This window comes from Geotrypetes seraphini, chromosome 10 (assembly GCF_902459505.1).
Source record: "Geotrypetes seraphini chromosome 10, aGeoSer1.1, whole genome shotgun sequence".
NCBI classification, from domain to species: Eukaryota; Metazoa; Chordata; class Amphibia; order Gymnophiona; family Dermophiidae; genus Geotrypetes; species Geotrypetes seraphini.
In genome coordinates, this window is record NC_047093.1 from 46,883,343 (window position 1) to 46,901,610 (window position 18,268).

General features: G+C 42.4%; 1 protein-coding gene across 10 annotated transcripts in view; it reads left to right on the forward strand.

Moving 5' to 3' along the window:
* The window catches only part of MYOCD (myocardin), a 157,723-nt gene that overhangs the window by 37,217 nt on the left and 102,238 nt on the right, over nucleotides 1–18,268 (forward strand). For 3 of the 10 annotated variants that reach the window (XM_033962036.1, XM_033962041.1, XM_033962044.1), the window contains exon 2: nucleotides 7,598–7,663. The exons of 1 other annotated variant lie outside the window; for it this stretch is intronic. In XM_033962036.1, coding sequence (XP_033817927.1) covers nucleotides 7,598–7,663 — 66 coding nt within the window. Of the gene's footprint in view, nucleotides 1–42; nucleotides 151–7,597; nucleotides 7,664–8,397; nucleotides 8,488–17,224; nucleotides 17,412–18,268 lie in introns of those variants that run through there. 6 more of the 10 variants (XM_033962042.1, XM_033962039.1, XM_033962038.1 and 3 more) reach the window with 4 other exon arrangements.

The following is an 18,268-nucleotide window of genomic DNA, read 5'->3' on the forward strand; positions in this document are numbered from 1 at the left end:
TCTTCTTATACCGCTTGCTTCTTTTTTCTTTTCTTTTAATAGCCAACCAAGGGACCCGACACGGTCCGTGTTTCGGATAACACGCCTTCCTCAGGGGTCTTAATGAATTTAAGCATAAATAATGAGAATGCACAAAAGAAGGCTAAACAGGTGAATAAAGAGCATCTAACCTGGAAACATATGACTTGTTTTACAAAGCTGCGCTAGCGGATGCAATGCGGTAACGGCCCTGAAGCCCATAGAGATTTAAGGGGCTTTGGGGCTGTTGCCATGAGGCTTTGTAAAACAGGCCCATAATTTTGAAACAGTAGTTTTACCTAAAGATGTCTGTATAATAATGCAGTTCAAAAGTAAGCTATGTTAGACATTTCACATTAACCACTCGGAGTGAATAAACAAACTGTGACCAAAAGGCAACTGATTTCAAAAATACTTTAAAGTTCTATCAGCCACTATAATATATTTTTTAAAATACTCCATAGACCAGGGGTCTCAAAGTCCCTCCTCAAGGGCCGGAATCCAGTTGGGTTTTCAGGATTTCCCCAATGAATATGCATGAGATCTATTAGCATACAATGAAAGCAGTGTATGCTAATAGATCTCATGCATATTCAATAGGGAAATCCTGAAAACCCGACTGGATTGCGGCCCTCGAGGAGGTACTTTGAGACCCCTGCCATAGACTATGAAAACAATTGTAACAGACATTTAAAAATGATATATTCTTCATGCTGCCGAGTATTGACCTCAAAAGATAAGACATATGATTGGATTTAATATCTGGGTATCATTGTAGACATTATGGGGCTCATAATCGAAACTTAAACACGTCTAAAAACTCACCCAACTCAGCACTTGCATGACCTAAAACAGTGATTCCCAACCCTGTCCTGGAGGAACACCAGGCCAATCGGGTTTTCAGGCTAGCCCTAATGAATATGCATGAGAGAGATTTGCATATGATGGAAGTGATAGGCATGCAAATTTGCTTCATGCATATTCATTAGGGCTAGCCTGAAAACCCGATTGGCCTGGTGTTCCTCCAGGACAGGGTTGGGAACCACTGACCTAAAAGACAGTTACAATATTGAATTTATGCAGATGATATGCAATTTTTTTTTTTTTTTTTTAGTTTCCTGCAGACAGATTGCAGGGTTTTTGAATGCTGTCACACTACGGGCTCCTTTTACGAAGGTGGGCTAGGGTTTTTAGCGCACGCACAAAATTACCATGCGCCATAGCGCACGGTAGCTGAAAATCTACTGCCTGCTGAAAAGGAGGTGGTAGCTGCTAGAGCGCTCGGGAATTTAATGCGCACAATAGCGCGCGTTAAGGCCCTAGTGCACCTTCGTAAAAGGAGCCCTATATGGATGAAATCAAACTGTGGATGATGGCAAATTGCCTAAGTCTAAATGTCACAAAGACAAAAATTATATGGCTTTCGTCTGCTGGCGTTAAAGGAGCCCCACAGAATTTTGTGTACACAGGGATTATCATTCAGCTTAAGCAAGAGATTAAAAGTCTTGGGGTGACTGGATACTTTGCAGAATTTTTGTAGTCATATTTCTTCAGTAGTTAAAACTGTATTTTATAAGATCAGGTTGATCCTGAAACTACATGATTTGCTGTCATCTGCGAATATCAGATTGGTTATGCAAAGCTATGTTTTGCCGCACTTAGACTACTGTAACTCTCTTTTTTGTGGTTTTTGCCAAAAAAACTCATTAAGAGTTCTACAAGTGGCACAGAATATTGCTGCTAGGATAATTGCTAGACTGCCTCGCAATTCACATGTCACATGTCACATCGGTACTTGCGGAACTCCATTGGTTGCCAGTTATATGGAGAATGCAATTCAAAATATTGACTTTGGTTTTCAAATCTGTTCATGAGTTGCTGCCAAGGGTAATTTCTTCCTTGCTGCAGGGTTATGTACCATGTCGGCCTTTAAGATCACAATTTAGGGACCTATTGGTTGTCTCTCCGCTACGCTTGGTTAATAAAATTGTTAATTGATCTAGAATGTTCCAAGTGGCCGGACCTATGTTAATTAATTATTTAAAATAATATGCGGTTTTCAAAATTACATGCATGCATATTAAAAATACTAAAACATGTTTCTACAGAACAAACACAATAAAACATTAACAGTCACATCATTAAAACCTTTTTTCAAATTCATCCAACAATATGGAAAGACAAATCCCATAAAAACATTTACAGATTCCATTCATCTAATCTCTGACTTCCTGGTATTTAGGAAAAGACTGAAGATATACTTTTTCCGACTAGCTTTTCCAAGTATAAAGTGGTAGCTATTTGCTACTAATTGCTCTAGGCATAGGTTTTGGGTTCTGGCTGCCTGTTGTTTTTATTGTGTATTGTTATGTTTTGTTTTAATTGTGTAGATGCTGCTGTTACCCGCATAGATGTTTGATATGCGGGCTAAAGGGGTTTTAAATAAATAAAATATCTATCCTGCAGGGATAATCGAAGGTTTCACAAGACTTCCTAGACAAAACATATACATTGTGAGTTAGACCATGTAAAAGCAGGTATAAGTGCCAAAAAAGATATCCAGAATAAAAACGTACATACCTGTCTCCGGAACATCAGCATCTGCTATAGGAAACTCTAGTAGAGCTGAATGCAGCATGCAGGTATCTTAAGTAACCAGGAGGAGGGGGGGGGGCTAGTGAACCATAGAGAGGAGGACCCAGGCCCATAAGCCACTCTAACTACAACATTCATGGTGGAAAATGTAAACCCACCAAAAAAAAAACCCAAACCTAACTGTACTGCCATATAGGTGCCACCTGCAGTTGTAAAGGCTATTGGGGTTGTTGACAGGTGGGTATAGTGGGTTTTTTGGGGTGTAATGGGTGCTCACCATATACTATAAGGGGGTTCTGGTGAGATGTTTATGTGGCACCCTTTTTGTGAAGTGCACAGCAGTGCCCTGCAAGGTGCCCCACTGCTCTGTTGCCTTGTCTGGGTGAGCAGTCCATCACAATGCTGGCCCCTCCCACATCCAAATGGTCTTGTTCTGGGCGTTTGGGACTTAGATAAATATTTGGTCAAAAATATAGTATAAAGATAGATGTACTGGTAGTCTGGACGATCAATTGCCTTGGACGTGCAGATAGATAATTTTCAAAATATATATATATATACAGTATATATATTCTAGACATATTTTTTGAGAATGGACATTTTATCACTGCCGACTTTGGGCATCTAGCACCATACGTCTGAATTGTATTTAGCAAGGCAGGGTTTCTTTTGATTAAGCCCCTCCACACTTAAATCTTCTGGCTAGTGTGTAGCAGCAACAGAAAAAAGCAAATGGTATGCTAGGAATTATTAGGAAAAGGATGGTAAATAAGACTGAGAATATTATAATGGTTCTGTATTGCTCTATGGTGCATCCTCACCTTGAGTATTACGCACAGTTCTGGTTTCTGTATCTCAATAAAGAGAAGAATTAGAAAAGGTTCAAAAAAGAACAACCAATATGATAAAGGGGATGGAACAAAAATAACTCTGTGGAGTGACGATGTTACTAAATTGACTTTATTTGAAAGTGTCAAAGTTCCAAAGGTACACCGAAATCATCCACATAAAATAAATTCATCCACATAAAAATAGGTTATCCACATAAAAGCCTTAAATGACCTAGTCCGCTAGGGATACAGGACCCAACACGGTCCGCGTTTCGACAAATGAGGAAAGACCAAAGAGGTTGGGGGTCTTCAACTTGGAGAAGAGACAGCTGAGGGGGGATATGATTGAGGCCTACAAAATCTTGAGTAGTGTAGAACAGATAAAAGTGAACAGATTTTTCACCCTTTCAAGAAGTGCAAAAACCATGAGACTCTCCAATAAAAATTATATTGGAATACTTTTAGAACAAATATAAGGAAATCATATTTAATCAAAGAATAGTTAAGCTCTGGGACTCATTGCCAGAGGATGTGGTTACAATGGTTCTTATAGCTGGGTTTAAGAAAGGTTTGGGCAAGTTCCTGGAGGAAAAGCCCGAAGTGGGCTATTGAGACAAAGTGGGCTATTGAGACGTGGGGGAAACCACAGCTTGCCCTGGATTGGTAGCATAAAAATTTGCTACTATTTGAGATTCTTCCAGGTACTGTGACCTGGATTGGCCACCATTGGAAACAGGAAACTGGGTTACATGGTCCATTGGTCTGCCCCAGTCTGGCTGTTTTTATGTTCTCATGCTTTTAGGGGCAAAAGTAAGTCAATCTATCTTTGCACAATAAGGGGAAAAAAATTCTATAGGAAAAGTTGTACAAGCAGAAATTTGTAGAAAAGGCACTGTGAGAGTTTTGCCTCGGGGGCTTTATTTAAAGATTGGGAAGAGTCCCTCTGTGCATTTCACACAGATTTTTGCCACAGTAAACATGCTGTGAATCCAACTCTTCAGCTTTTTCCATGGTTCCCTAGATGGTTGGGAGGCATAAGTGCACCATTCTTACCTTCTAGAGCCTTTTCAGTTACCATCATGGGATGGGAAAAGCACTAAGGTAGGGGGAGGTTGAGAGGGAAGAAGACAGAGGCACCACTGGTGCTCCGTTGTCCCTCTTTCTTCCCCCACTCCAACCCCCAACAGATACTATTTTCTCATTCAAACTGAGGAAATGTTACCAGCCCAAAATTTACACATTCCCAAAACACGGTAATATATAAAGGGGATAAATTATCAAGTTATAATAAAAGTTGGACTTTTAATTCAACTTAGGGGTCTTTTTACTCAGACACGCTAGCCATGTTAGCGCGGGCTAAATATTAGCGCATGCTAAACGCTAATGTTTCCATTATAGTCTATGGACGCATTAGCATTTAACGCGTGCTAAAACGGCTAGCGCGCCTTAGTATAAGGATCCCGTAATTTTACCGAGGGAGTCGCTAGCGCATGATACCATGATATCTGAACAATGGTGCTTGTGAACAATCATACGAACAGTGCTAGTCTACCATCTGGGGAACATCAGGCCACAAAGCTGCAGCCTGACACTCTTGGGCCACATCTTGAAGGGGCAGTCTGTGCTGTCAGACCCTGTTTGTGCCACCCCTCCCCACCCCCAATTAAGGACCTCTGATCAAAGACCCACAACAGACCCCCCCCTCCCCCAAAGATCCCCATTCTTGCACAAAATCCCAGTTAGGCCCCCCTGAGCATCCCCCAGCCCCATGGCCTACTGTCCCACATCCCTGGTCATCCAGTGGGTCCTGGGGCAGGAGCAACTTCCAGTCAGCCCTACACTTGCCAGCACTGGGTTCAAAATGTCCTTTTCTTGGTGGCTTCTAGGAGATGTAGGGGCTATTCCAGATTCACGAGATCATCCTTAAAGTGGGCCCCAATATACCTTATGGCTTTTTATATTCATTAAGGAAATCCTACATTTGAAATGCAGATAGATGTGTTATTCCTAGTTCAAAAATCCATACTTTACAAATGGCCACATTTCTGCTATGCAGTTCAAAATGTATTGATGGCATGAAATTTTCGGTACTGAAAGAGACATAAGCCTGTCCAGTGGTACTGCCGAAGAGAGTGTAAAGGTCACAGGTCTGTGGGAATCGATTTACTAGGAACAGTTAATGTTAATCATAAGCTTCACTTGGGCTAGATCCAAGGTCAGATCTAAGGTAAGGGCCATGGGCCTTTCGTGATTACCAAAACACAGGAAAAAATTGTTTGACTTTTTATTAGCTTATCCATTGCAGAAAGAAAGTATATAGATTTGAGTTACACTGCTAGATACAAACAAGGTAAAGGTGATGGGTTGTTCTTTGTTTACTGCTCTGGTCACTGACAATAAAAGAAAATGTAATTGTTATAGCTCTGTATGGACTTGTGCACTTGGTACAATGGAAGGTAGAATATTGGAGAGAGATACCAAAATGGTCTACAAATTATTCTAGTTTCTATTGTTCTATTTTCCCATCATGTGCCTAAGTTTAAAATGCTAAGTGTGTTAGATCCTTAGTGTATAGGACACAGTTTACAAGTGACATGTTCTTTTCGGAGCCAAGGGGACCCAATTTTTAAGAGGGAGTCATTTAGGACACACCCCACCCACTCTGCATCTAGCTCTAGCCCTTGGCAAACTTTATCTCTGCAGCCATTGCACCAACAAGCCACCATCCCCATCAGCAGCAGGAAATGCCTCATTAAAATGATGTCTCCTGCTGACATACAGGGGTATAGCCAGACACCGACTTGTGGGCAGACCTGAGCCCAAAGTGGGTGGGCCTGATGGCCCCGCCCCTTGCCACTCCCCACCCACCCAGCATCTTTCCCTCCCACCAGAGGAGAACAAGAGATCACAACTCCACTCCCTCAACCCACTCCAGGGGATTGTGTGTGTGTGTGGGGGGGTAATTTAACTCTACTTCAACTCCCCCTCCCCAGTACCTTTAAATCATTTAGGTCTTCACTGGCTGTGAACAGCAATTCATTCCCCTTTCTAATACTGGCGCCAAGCCTTCCCTCTGACACAATCTCCTGGTCCTGCAAACAGAAAGTTGCATCAGAGGGAAGGCTAAGGCCAGCATGAGCTGGGGAATTATGTTGCTGCTTGCTGCCTGTGAAGACCTAAAGGATTTGAAGGTACCTGGGAGGGGGAGTTGGAGTGGAGTTAAGTAACACCTCCCCAACCATAGACAACAACGCAGAAGACAAAGGCGCGCGCCGACAATTGAGCGCAAGATGGAGGCGCACGCCGAAGAAAATTACTGTTTTTAGGGGCTCCAACGGGGGGTTTTGTTGGGGAGCACCCCCAGTTTACGTAATACAAATCGCGCCGGCATTATGGGGGGTTTGGGGGGTTGTAACCCCCCACATTTTACTGTAAACTTATCTTTTTCCCTAAAAACAGGGAAAAAGTGAAGTTTTCAGTAAAATTGGGGGGGGGGGTTACAACCCCCCAAACCCCCCACAACGCCCCCACAACGCGGCGCGATCTGTATTAAGTAAAGTGGGGGGGTTCCCCCTCCACACACCCCCTCATCGGAGCCCTAAAAACAGTAATTTTCTTCGGTGCACGCCTCCGCGCTGCGCTTAATTGTCTGCTCGCGCCTTTGTCCCGGCGCGCTTTTGACCTGACACCACCACCACCATCTCCTTGAGGGAGAGATGCCAGAAGTCTTCGTCTGCCAGGGTTGGGGGATCCCTGTCAGCTACATCGCCACTGCTGGGTAGGCCTGAGTCCAAAGTGGTTATGCCAGTTCTGTCTGTTTCTCAGCTCTCAATATAAGGCTGTTCCCATGAAAACAGGAGATAACTTCTTATTAACACATCTACTACCAATGGAGGAGGAAGCTACTGAATGGGAGTTCTAGACTCCGCAGTGGGAATGCGGGAGATAACCTGCAAAAATAGTCTCCCACTGAATCTGAGAGACTTGGCAGGTCTGCCTTCCTGAAGTAACTGACTGGGTCTATTTGATGACAAAGTACTTAAAATAAGTGAAAGGTTTTTAGACCTTTCTTTTGACAGATCCTGGAGACCTTGAAATAGTAATCTAGAGACAGGTAGTGTAAGGATTGTTTCCTGACGTTCTTTCTTTAACAGTTTTACAGTTACGACTTCAGCAGAGGAGAACCAAAGAGCGCTTGACAGACCAGGGCATCATGGCACGTGAGTATTGCACAGAGTATTTCCACGTTTGTCACCGAATGACGATTATCTTTACAATCCATTGTTAGCTTCTAGAGCAGTGTATCCGCAAACTGCGTGTGCCTCCTGAGATTTCAGGTGTGCCGCGACACACCCGCGAGGAGGAGAGTCATCCGCGCCAGCCGACTGCCTACAGAACGGGCCTCTCCCGAATCCCTCCACCGAGGCGGGTTGCGGCCAGATGGGCCTCTGCACCCGCGCTGAACGTCAACGCAACGATGTCACGCACACATGTGACATCATCGCGTTGAAGGCTATACACTTCTGGGTGGCCTTCCAGCCGGGGCGCCGAGTTTAGTGTGCCGCCGGCTGGAAAGTTTGTGAGACACGGTTCTAGAAAAAGGAGGAAAGTAGATGGGACTTGTGTGCCGCCTTTTTGTGGTTGCACGTTCAGAGCAGTTTACATATATCAGGTACTTATTTTGTACCTGGGACAATGGAGGATTAAGTGACTTGCCCAGGGCCACAAGGAGCAGCGCTGGGATTCGATTCCACAACCACAGTGATAGTTCACACATGAGTTTGGAGGTTTTGGTTATGTAGATGCGAGAACCATCTTGAGTCGCTAACGGTGATAGTGGCTTCTGACTGTTCTTACTTTCCATCACTTTCATAAACCAATTTAATTGTAGGCCTTTAAGAGCCTTTAATGATGACATATTAGGACTCATTTCTTTGTTTCTTTTTGTGTTCAGTGTTTTTCAGCGGTGTTGGTGGTGTCTGTGATAAAAGGACATAAAAACGATATTGCTGGCAGCGAGCACATGGGGGGAATTCATCAACAGGTATTACTGCATTAGTGTATGTTAACAATTTGTGCCCGCTAAACGCTAAAGACGCCCAAAGGAACATAATGCGCACCTTTAGTGTTTAGCACAAGTTAATCGTTAGCGCACTAACACGGTTAGTGCCCTTCGATGAATTCCCCCAATAATTGCTTTTGAATATTAGGCCCCATAGTTGATTGAAATCAGAATAAATAATCAAGGGCTGGTGTTCAAACATGCTGGGCAGAAATTTAGAAAGGAGACCCAAAATCCAATAGCGAGGTTGTATCTTCTTCAGATTTAGGCAGGCTTTGGGCCCCTTGTAGCATAGAGGGCATAGGGCAACTGCCCCGTTTTCATCCCTTTATACCAGGGGTAGGGAACTCCGGTCTTCAAGAGCCGTATTCCAGTCGGGTTTTCAGGATTTCCCCCAATGAATATGCTTGAGATCTATTTGCATGCACTGCTTTCAATGCATATTCATTGGGGAAATCCTGAAAACCCGACTGGAATACAGCTCTCGAGGACCGAAGTTCCCTACCCCTGCTTTACACTGTCCCTGAAATCATCTGTTAGCTAAATACACACAAAACGCAAAAAGAGAGAAAATTATTGACTCTGGGACACTTCTCTCTTCTTCTTCTGATCTGAGATCTCTCCTCCCTCCTTCCAATCCAGACTTTCTAGAATTCTCTATCAGAGCTCTACTTCCTGTCTAGCAGACCACTCCCAGAACTCTCAAAATTGCACCAGAATTCTGTGCACTCACACATTTGTATTTATTTATTTAAAACACTTATATCCCACATATTACACGATATACATACATAAAATTAATAGACAAACAATTTTTTTTAATCCCATTGTTCTTCAAACAAAGTAAATTTGTTAAAGTACATTATTTACAGGTTTAAGACAGAACCAAACTATGGGGTCATTTTATTAAGGTGCGCTAACTGATTTAGCGCATGGTAAAGATTAGCTCGCGCTAAATGCTAAGATGCCCATAGAATATAATAGATGTCTTAGCAATTACTGCGCACCTTAATAAAAGGACCCCTATATAACATCTGCCACAAAATTATTCCATTATACATTTCCAAAAGCCTCTCTAAAAAAGTAAGCCTTCAATGACTTAGGAAAAGATAAAAACAGTGGAATTTGGCGAATACTGTCAGGTAGTATATTCCACATTTGTGGACCTACTACACTAAAACCCTTGAACCAATTGTGGATTTAGCAATAGTCCTCAAAGGGGGAACCAACAGACATTGCGACTCAGAGCGCAATGTACGAGAAGCTGTATACAGTACTATTAAATCAGAAATTGTCTTTGGCAACAACTGCTGAATGGCCTTAAACACCAGCACCAAAATCTTGAACTGAGTCCGCCATGAAACTGGGAGCCAGTGTAACTTGGCCAACAGCGGAGTTACATGTTCTCTGCGAGAGATACCTCCAATTACTCTCGCCGCCACATTTTGTGCAACCTACAGTGACATAAGAACATAAGAACATAAGCAATGCCTCTGCTGGGTCAGACCAGAGGTCCATCGTGCCCAGCAGTCCGCACACGCGGTGGCCCAACAGGTCCAGGACCTGTGCAGTAATCCTCTATCTATACCCTTCTATCCCCTTTTCCAGCAGGAAATTGTCCAATCCTTTCTTAAACCCTAGTACCGTTCGCTGCCATATTACGCCCTTTGGAAGTGCATTCCAGGTGTCCACCACTCGTTGGGTAAAGAAGAACTTCCTAGCATTCGTTTTAAATCTGTCCCCTTTCAACTTTCCTGAATGCCCTCTTGTTCTTTTATTATTCGAAAGTTTGAAGAATCTGTCCCTCTCTACTCTCTCTATGCCCTTCATAATCTTATAAGTCTCTATCATATCCCCTCTAAGTCTCCTCTTCTCCAGGGAAAAGAGTCCCAGTTTCTCCAGTCTCTCAGCATATGAAAGGTTTTCCATACCTTTTATCAGACGTGTTGCTCTCCTCTGAACCCTCTCGAGTAACGCCATATCCTTCTTGTGAAACAAACATCCCCTTTCAACTTTTCCAAGTATCCTCTTGTTCTTTTATTTTTTGAAAGTTTGAATAATCTGTCCCTCTCTACTCTCTCTATGCCCTTCATGATCTTATAAGTCTCTATCATATCCCCTCTAAGTCTCCTCTTCTCCAGGGAAAAGAGACCCAGTTTCTCCAATCTCTCAGCGTATGAGAGGTTTTCCATCCCTTTTATCAAGCGTGCCTTCAATGCCTTTTTTGGCAGCCCACAAAATAAAGCCTTACAGTAGTCCAAATGGGACAACATGAAACATTGCATGACCTGTTGAAAATTCCCTGGGGAAAGAAACCTACGCAACCTCAGTGCTAAACAAATCTTTAAAAGATTATTCGTACCACCAAAGTAATATGTCCCCGAAAAGATAAACAGGAATCCAACAATACCCCCAAGCTTTAAATCTTTAAAAGGTTATTCGTACCACCAAAGTAATATGTCCCCGAAAAGATAAACAGGAATCCAACAATACCCCCAAGCTTTTAATCTCTTGCTGTATTGGAATTGAAACTCCATTATACACAAAGACAGTGGGGGCACCTTGAAACCCAGCAGCAGATAACTACAAAATCTGACGGGAGTCTGAATCGGTCATTTTCCAACACTTCTCTGTAATTCCACCTTCCACTTCCCACAACCTGGGACTTTTTCCATTGAGGCATTCCGAGCCCTGGATACAGGAAGGCACATTCCTCCTCAATCTATAACAGGAATAGTGTTAGGTACCAATTGCGCAGAAAGAGGTCCTTTCATTAAACCATGTTAAGCGCTACCACACACTTAACATGAGACAAAATACTTGAGGCAAAATGTGTTAGTACTTTTGTGGTCCCGGGTTAATAATGGAAAAATTAGCACAGGACTTGGGGGGGGAAAGAAAAGCCCTATTTTTGGGCCGCATTAGAAATGGTTATAAGCGTGTGGGAAAATCCTATGTTAAAATGCTTTAAGGCTTCAAAAAAACCAAAAATATAAATTACCAATACTGGGAAAATTCTGAATAAAAAATTGGTAAAAAAAAACCCTTTTGTACCCAGCACAAGAATGACACCTGCAATAAAATTTCAATGATTGGATAAGGGGATTTCAGTACGGGCTCAATTATCCCTACGAATGACCAAAAGCCCCGAGCAGGTGTTCATAGGTGACTAGCACCAGACTCGAAGGTCTAAATAAACCCTGCCTTGTACATCATGAATACCCTTATTTCAAAACATTTAACTGGTAACATTAAATAAATATAAAGTGATTGTTTGTTTTTCACTGATTTTTGATGAGTTTTTGTGATCGATTTTTGTGGGAATTTCAAATACACCTTCCCCTCCTTTTCTTCCCATGCTGGATGCACGTTTGCACTTTATATTTATATATTGTTTTAATGTTACCAGTTAAATGTTTTGAAATAAGGGTATTCATGATGTACAAGGCAGGGTTTATTTAGACCTTCGAGTCTGGTGCTAGTCACCTATGAACACCTGCTCGGGGCTTTTGGTCATTCGTAGGGATAATTGAGCCCGTACTGAAATCCCCTTATCCAATCATTGAAATTTTATTGCAGGTGTCATTCTTGTGCTGGGTACAAAAGGGTATTTTAACCAATTTTTTATTCAAAATGCTTTAAGCCCATTTCATAATGCTCTTCAGTAAAAAGGCCCTATAATTTATACAATACTAGCACATAACAGACTTTAAGAATAAATGGGATACCCATGTGGGATCCCTACGAAGGTCAAGATAAGAAAATTGGGTCATTAGGGCATAGACAGGGGGTGAGTAAGCAGAGTGGGCAGACTTGATGGGCTGTAGCCCTTTTCTGCCGTCATCTTCTATGTTTCTATACGTATGCGATTGTGACAGTAATGTGCTAGCCACGGCCTCAGCAGTTTGAAATGCAAGGGGATGTAAATATGCACCAGACGGGTAGGTTCAACAGTTATGTATGTAAGCGTACAGAGCGCTGTACATTACATGTTAAAGCACCACATTTAGGTGCATATATTTACTCCTGCTAGTAACACGGACTTCGACCAAACTGCTCATAGGATTCCAGGGCCAGCTTCTATTCCTCTCAAATGAGGAAAAGCTAAAGAAGTTAAGTTTCCTGAAATGTGTTTGCTGTGACCAACCAGGGCGTAATTCTGCACCTCCAAGTCAAACCTTAGAGCTCTTTAGGGTATGAAGTAGAGAATGACACGGTGACAAAATTCATCACTGTTTCTGTCCCCGCGGATAACCGCGGGAAATAAACCCATGTCATTTTCTAGTGTCTATTTCATCCTCTGTCCTTCTACACCAGCATTATTTAAAGCAAAGCTTGTGGGTCAGTGGTTGTGGCCATTCATACTCTGATTCTTCCCTCTCTCCTTAAAGAATGACATGAACATGGTTTCCCGCGGTTATCCGCGGGGACGGGAAAGGTGATGAATTTTGTCACCGTGTCATTCTCTAGTATGAAGCACTCATAAGAATAGGCAAGGCTTCAGCCCCCCTGCTGTAATGCAAAACTGCTCACACAGCACAGGTTATCATCATCAATTAATCTGATACCCAATTCCTCAGTGGAACCTTTTTCTCCAAATGGATGGATCCCACACAAACGCTTGCCGGTGAGATTACTGCATCCCAAAGACCTTTGGGGCTAAGGTGACGGCTGTGCTGCTGATGAACGAGTTAATACATGTTTGGGCCCCTCCCCTCAGCCACTTCATACCAAAAAGGTTTTCATAGGCAGGATCAGTATTTTGGCAAAGCGAGTGTGTCTTCCTTTATATTTCAGCCTTGGGTAATGACCTCCAGAAACGAGACACATGGGACAAAGGGAATAAAGAACGGATCGTGAGAAAAAAAAAGTCCTGGAAATAATGAATGGATGATGAGAGGAGACGCAGAGACAATGCATCTGATAAATGTCAGTTCTGAGCAGACACTGATTGGGACTTTTTTATTTTTTTTTTTTTAATTATGCTTTGGGATTATAACTGCAGGAGGGCATTGTTTTATTGTGACTGAAGGCTGCATATGCTGTGGAAACCTTGTGTCTAACTTGGCTCCATTTTTAGCAGGGTGAAACAGAGAAGGGAGGGAATGACTGCAGAATTACCATAATCATCTGCTTATAAACACAGCTGGAATATACACATTTATTTATTCATTCATTTGTATAGCCCGTCCTCCCCAGGAGCCTATAACGAGTTACAAGGATACATACACAAAGTTTTCAATACGTACTAGAGAATGACATGGTGACAAAATTCATCACCATTCCCGTCCCCGCGGATAACCGCGGGAAATAATCCCATGTCATTTTCTAGTGTCTATTTCAACCTCAATCCTTCTACACCAGCATTCTTCAAAGCAAAGCTTGTGGGTCAGTGGTTGTGGCCATTCATACTCTGATTTTTCCCTCTCTCCTTAAAGAATGACATGAACATGGTTTCCCGCGGTTATCCACAGGGACAGGAACGGTGATGAATTTTGTCACCGTGTCATTCTCTAATACGTACGCTACAGAGTCAATAACATGCTCCAGGATTAAAACACAAAGCTATAGAATCAATAACTTATAACTTATAGAGAATGTGACTAAGAACACATGCTTTGCAGATTCTAAGAAAATGAAACCATAGAGCAGGGGTGTCAAAGTCCCTCCTTGAGGGACGCTATCCAGTCGAGTTTCAGGATTTCCCCAAAGAATATGCATGAGATCTATTAGCATACAATGAAAGCAGTGCATGCAAATAGATATCATGCATATTCATTGGGGAAATCCTGAAAACCCGACTGGGGTTGCGGGTCACGAATGGGTATTAACATATCTGCAGTGAACGGTAGAAAAACTGGTTAGCAGGTGTTCTGAGGTAAGGTACATTGAAGCAAGGTCTGTTAAAGTTTGAGACCAGAATTGATCCAATCCATGAAAAGAAGAATCTTTACTGCTTTCAGGAAGGTCAGTAGGTTATCAATTGCCCTAATGGCAGGAGGAAGTTGATTCCATAATTTAGGTATGCTATAGGAATATGATCGTTTTCAGGCTGTCTTCTGGTGGAGGCTATTTGCTGGAGGGTTGGAAAGTCTGAGTTCCCGTTGTGAACAGCGGGGCCGCTGAGAGTGGTATATTGGGAGTTTCTTCGCTACATAGTCAGGTGTCATGTAATGGAAGCATTTAAACGCTAGTACTAGTTGTTTGAAGATATTGCGTTGGTGTATTGGGAGCCAGTGGACCTGGGTCAATGCTGGGAAGATATGGTCAAAAAAGCCAAGGTTTTTTAGGAGTCGCACTGCAACATTTTGGACTCTTTGTAGGCAGTTCTGCTCTTTGGCCAGTAGACCGGTGTAAAGACCATTGCAATAGTCCAGGCAGGATAGAACAAAGGCATATAACAATTGGGTGAAGCCAGAATCAGTGAAGTAATGGCAGATGGGCTTTAGTTGTCGTACGTAGTAGAAGGAAGAGGATACTATGTTGGAGATTTGTGTTGAAAGAATCAGATCAGCATCCAGTGTAATGCCCGAGCTGGACACTTGGTCTTGGGGTATCAGAGTGGTGTTGTCCCAGGAGATGCAAGGACGAGAGGCAAAGCATGAATCATGGTGAATCCATAAAAGTTCAGTCTTGGATGGGTTCGGTTGAAGTTTGTTGGTTGTCATCCATGCTTTAATCTCTATGAGGCAGGTTTGTAGGGTCTCTAGTTGTGAGAGGTCTCTAGTTGCCCAGAGGGGTGTAGAGTTGTATATCTTCAGTGAAGGAGTGTATGTTGATTCCATGCTTCTTTGCAATATCAAGGGCTGGTCTGATGCAGATGTTGAATAGAAGTGAGGATAAAAGCGTACTTTGGGGTACTCCATATTTTGCGGTTCTCAGTTTAGAGAGTACCGAGTTTGCTAACACGTTTAGTTGTTTTTGGTCCAAGAAGGATGAGAACCAGGAAAGTGCTGTATTCTTGATCCCAATCTCAAATAATCTGGATAGTAGGATCTCATGGTCAAGCATGTCAAAGACTGCACTCAAGTCCAGTTGGATGAGAAGTACATCCTGACCTTTGTCCATGTAGCTCCAGCAGTCATCTATTAAATCTAGGAGTACTGTTTCGGTGCTTTGATAGCTCCTGAATCCAGATTGATGAGTGGAGAGGGCATTCTGGTTCTTGATGAATGTAGTTATTTGGTGGAGCACTGTTTTTTCAAGGAGCTATGATGCGAAGGGAAGATTGGAAAGAAACTGGCCTATAGTTGCTTGGTGTGGCTGGATCTAGGGAGGGTTTCTTCCGCAATGGTTTGATCACTGCAGCTTTCTAGGGTGTTGGAACTTCCCCTTTATACAATGAGGTATTGATTAAGGGAAGGATTAGGACATTACAGGGCAGGGATAGGCAGAACTGGGCGGGCCTGGGAGACTGATCTAGGGGTCTGGATTTTTTAATTGGACCCTAACAAAACCAATATTCCATAACCCTGAACCTGACTTTTTGGAATGCCCCTGACGCACCCATGCCCTCTTTTTTGTTATGCACTATGGCAGGGGTGTCCAATGTCGGTCCTCGAGGGCCGCAATCCAGTCGGGTTTTCAGGATTTCCCCAATGAATATGCATGAGATCTATTTGCATGCACTGCTTTCAATGCATATTCATTGGGGAAATCCTGAAAACCCGACTGGATTGCGGCCCTCGAGGACCGACATTGGACACCCCTGCACTATGGGATTTAGGCGCCCAGGGTTTAGAATAGCATGCAGCCAGAGGCTGCACAACTCCTATTGGTGTCAGTCAATGTCAATTAGTTTTTAGAATCCAATTACTGCTGATTAGCAATTCATTGTCCAATTAACTTAGGTGTGCATCTTGGAAGGGCACCATATATAGAACGTGGAAGAGTCTTATCAGCTGGTGACATTTACATATAAAGCAAAGTTTAATACTTAAAATTTTGATGTCAATTTTATGTATTTTTTTTCATTTTTTAGGATTGTTGTGGGAAGAGTGGCATTGAGATGGTCATGATTGAGTTTAATGATCAAAATCTCAGGAGGGGTGGCTGCAGCTGAAGGTTTGCCTAGGGTGCCCATTGGCCTTGTACTGGCTCTGCTATTCTTTATGTATGAATCTCCTGCCTATGGGGATTTTGAATGCACCCCTTCCCCCTCTCCCCCCTCCCTATTTGCTTCTATTCATAACAATGGGAAAGGCTAAGGAGGAGGAGCCTTAAAATCTTGACATTACTATCCCTCAGGAATGAAATAATAAAAACGGAATAAAAATAGAACCGTAAGGACTTTGTTTACTTTAACTGACAAATAAATTATCTAAAAAAAAAAATAAATAAAAAGACTGAAGTAGTACTGACTGAAGCAGAATATTCCCATGGTGCAGGGTGCTGGGCTTTAAGTAAATCAGTTCTAAAACTATCTGATTATAGCACGTTACTTCTTAATCTGGGGTCAGGCTGCAGGATATTCCCAGACCCAAAAAACTGGACATCCTGGTAAAGGGGAAAAAAAAGCAAGAGAAAGGTCAGCATGAAGTAAATATTTTATGCTAGGTCCAAAGAGACTGAAGCTCATCAGGAAATGTAACTTTATTTTTTATTTATTTGCTCAATTATTTAGCCCATCCTCCCAAATGAGCCCAGAACGGGTTACAAAGTGCATCCACAGAGATGACATAATTGACAATATAGACATGACAATAAAACATATTACACTAAGCAGCATCTGGTGAGAGTAGGTGGCGTAGGTGCGGTGACTATGAATGGCATTTCTGGGTGCATGTCTATAAGGCGCTGGGTTTGTGAAGAGGAAGGTTTTCTTGGCCTTCCTGAAGCTCCAAAGTCCATCTAGTGTTCTAACAAATGGGGAGAGAGGATGGTGTGCCATAGTCTGGGTATGAAATGTAAGTATGAGCGTTTGGGGGCTGTTTCGGTTTTGAGGGAGCGGCCAGGAGGTATGGTCAGTTGTTTTTCTCCTTGGGACCTCAGTGGTCGCTATATCCTAGACCTGCTTTTTTCACAGCCTATTGCTTCACTAGTAAGAAGGCATGGGTGGCTCAATATCAGAAATATGTTACTAGTATATGTTATTTCATATGTAATGTAGTATTTGAGTGGTAAAAAAAAAAAGTGGTATAGAAATAGAATACTATTACTACTATTTATCGTTGCTATAGTGCGGATAGGCACACACAGCGTTGTACAACAACATATTTAAGAGACAGTCCCTGCTCAGTAGAGCTTATAATCTAAATTAAAAGACAGCAGGACAAGTAGGGGCTTAGGGAGTTTTTCGGGGTGCTTAGGATGAGGGGAGTTATGAGTTAAATAGAACTTTCACGTGCACTGTGATATGCAGAGTTGCTACCTGACCCAACTCAATCCTGGCAGAAGTTTTGCTCCACTGCATTTATGGACTTCTCTTTCTGCTTTTCCTGGAGAAGCTGGAACTACAACCAATCCATTGATGCAGAAGGCCAAATTCAGAATCCAATCAGTCTGTCAGGATTGGCCTAAATCAGGTTGATACCCATGTGATATGCTGCCTGTACTCATTAAAAAAAAAGTTTGAATAATTTCCTAAAAGAAAAGTCTATAGGCCCTTATTGAGATGGCTTGGGGAAATCCACATAGAGATTTGACATGTACGTGTTTTAACCAAAACAGCCTGCATCAGGAGTCTACAGTCCAACAAAACCTATAAATATGTCAACATACATTATTAATACATACATCATATGTAAAAAAAATGTATTATATT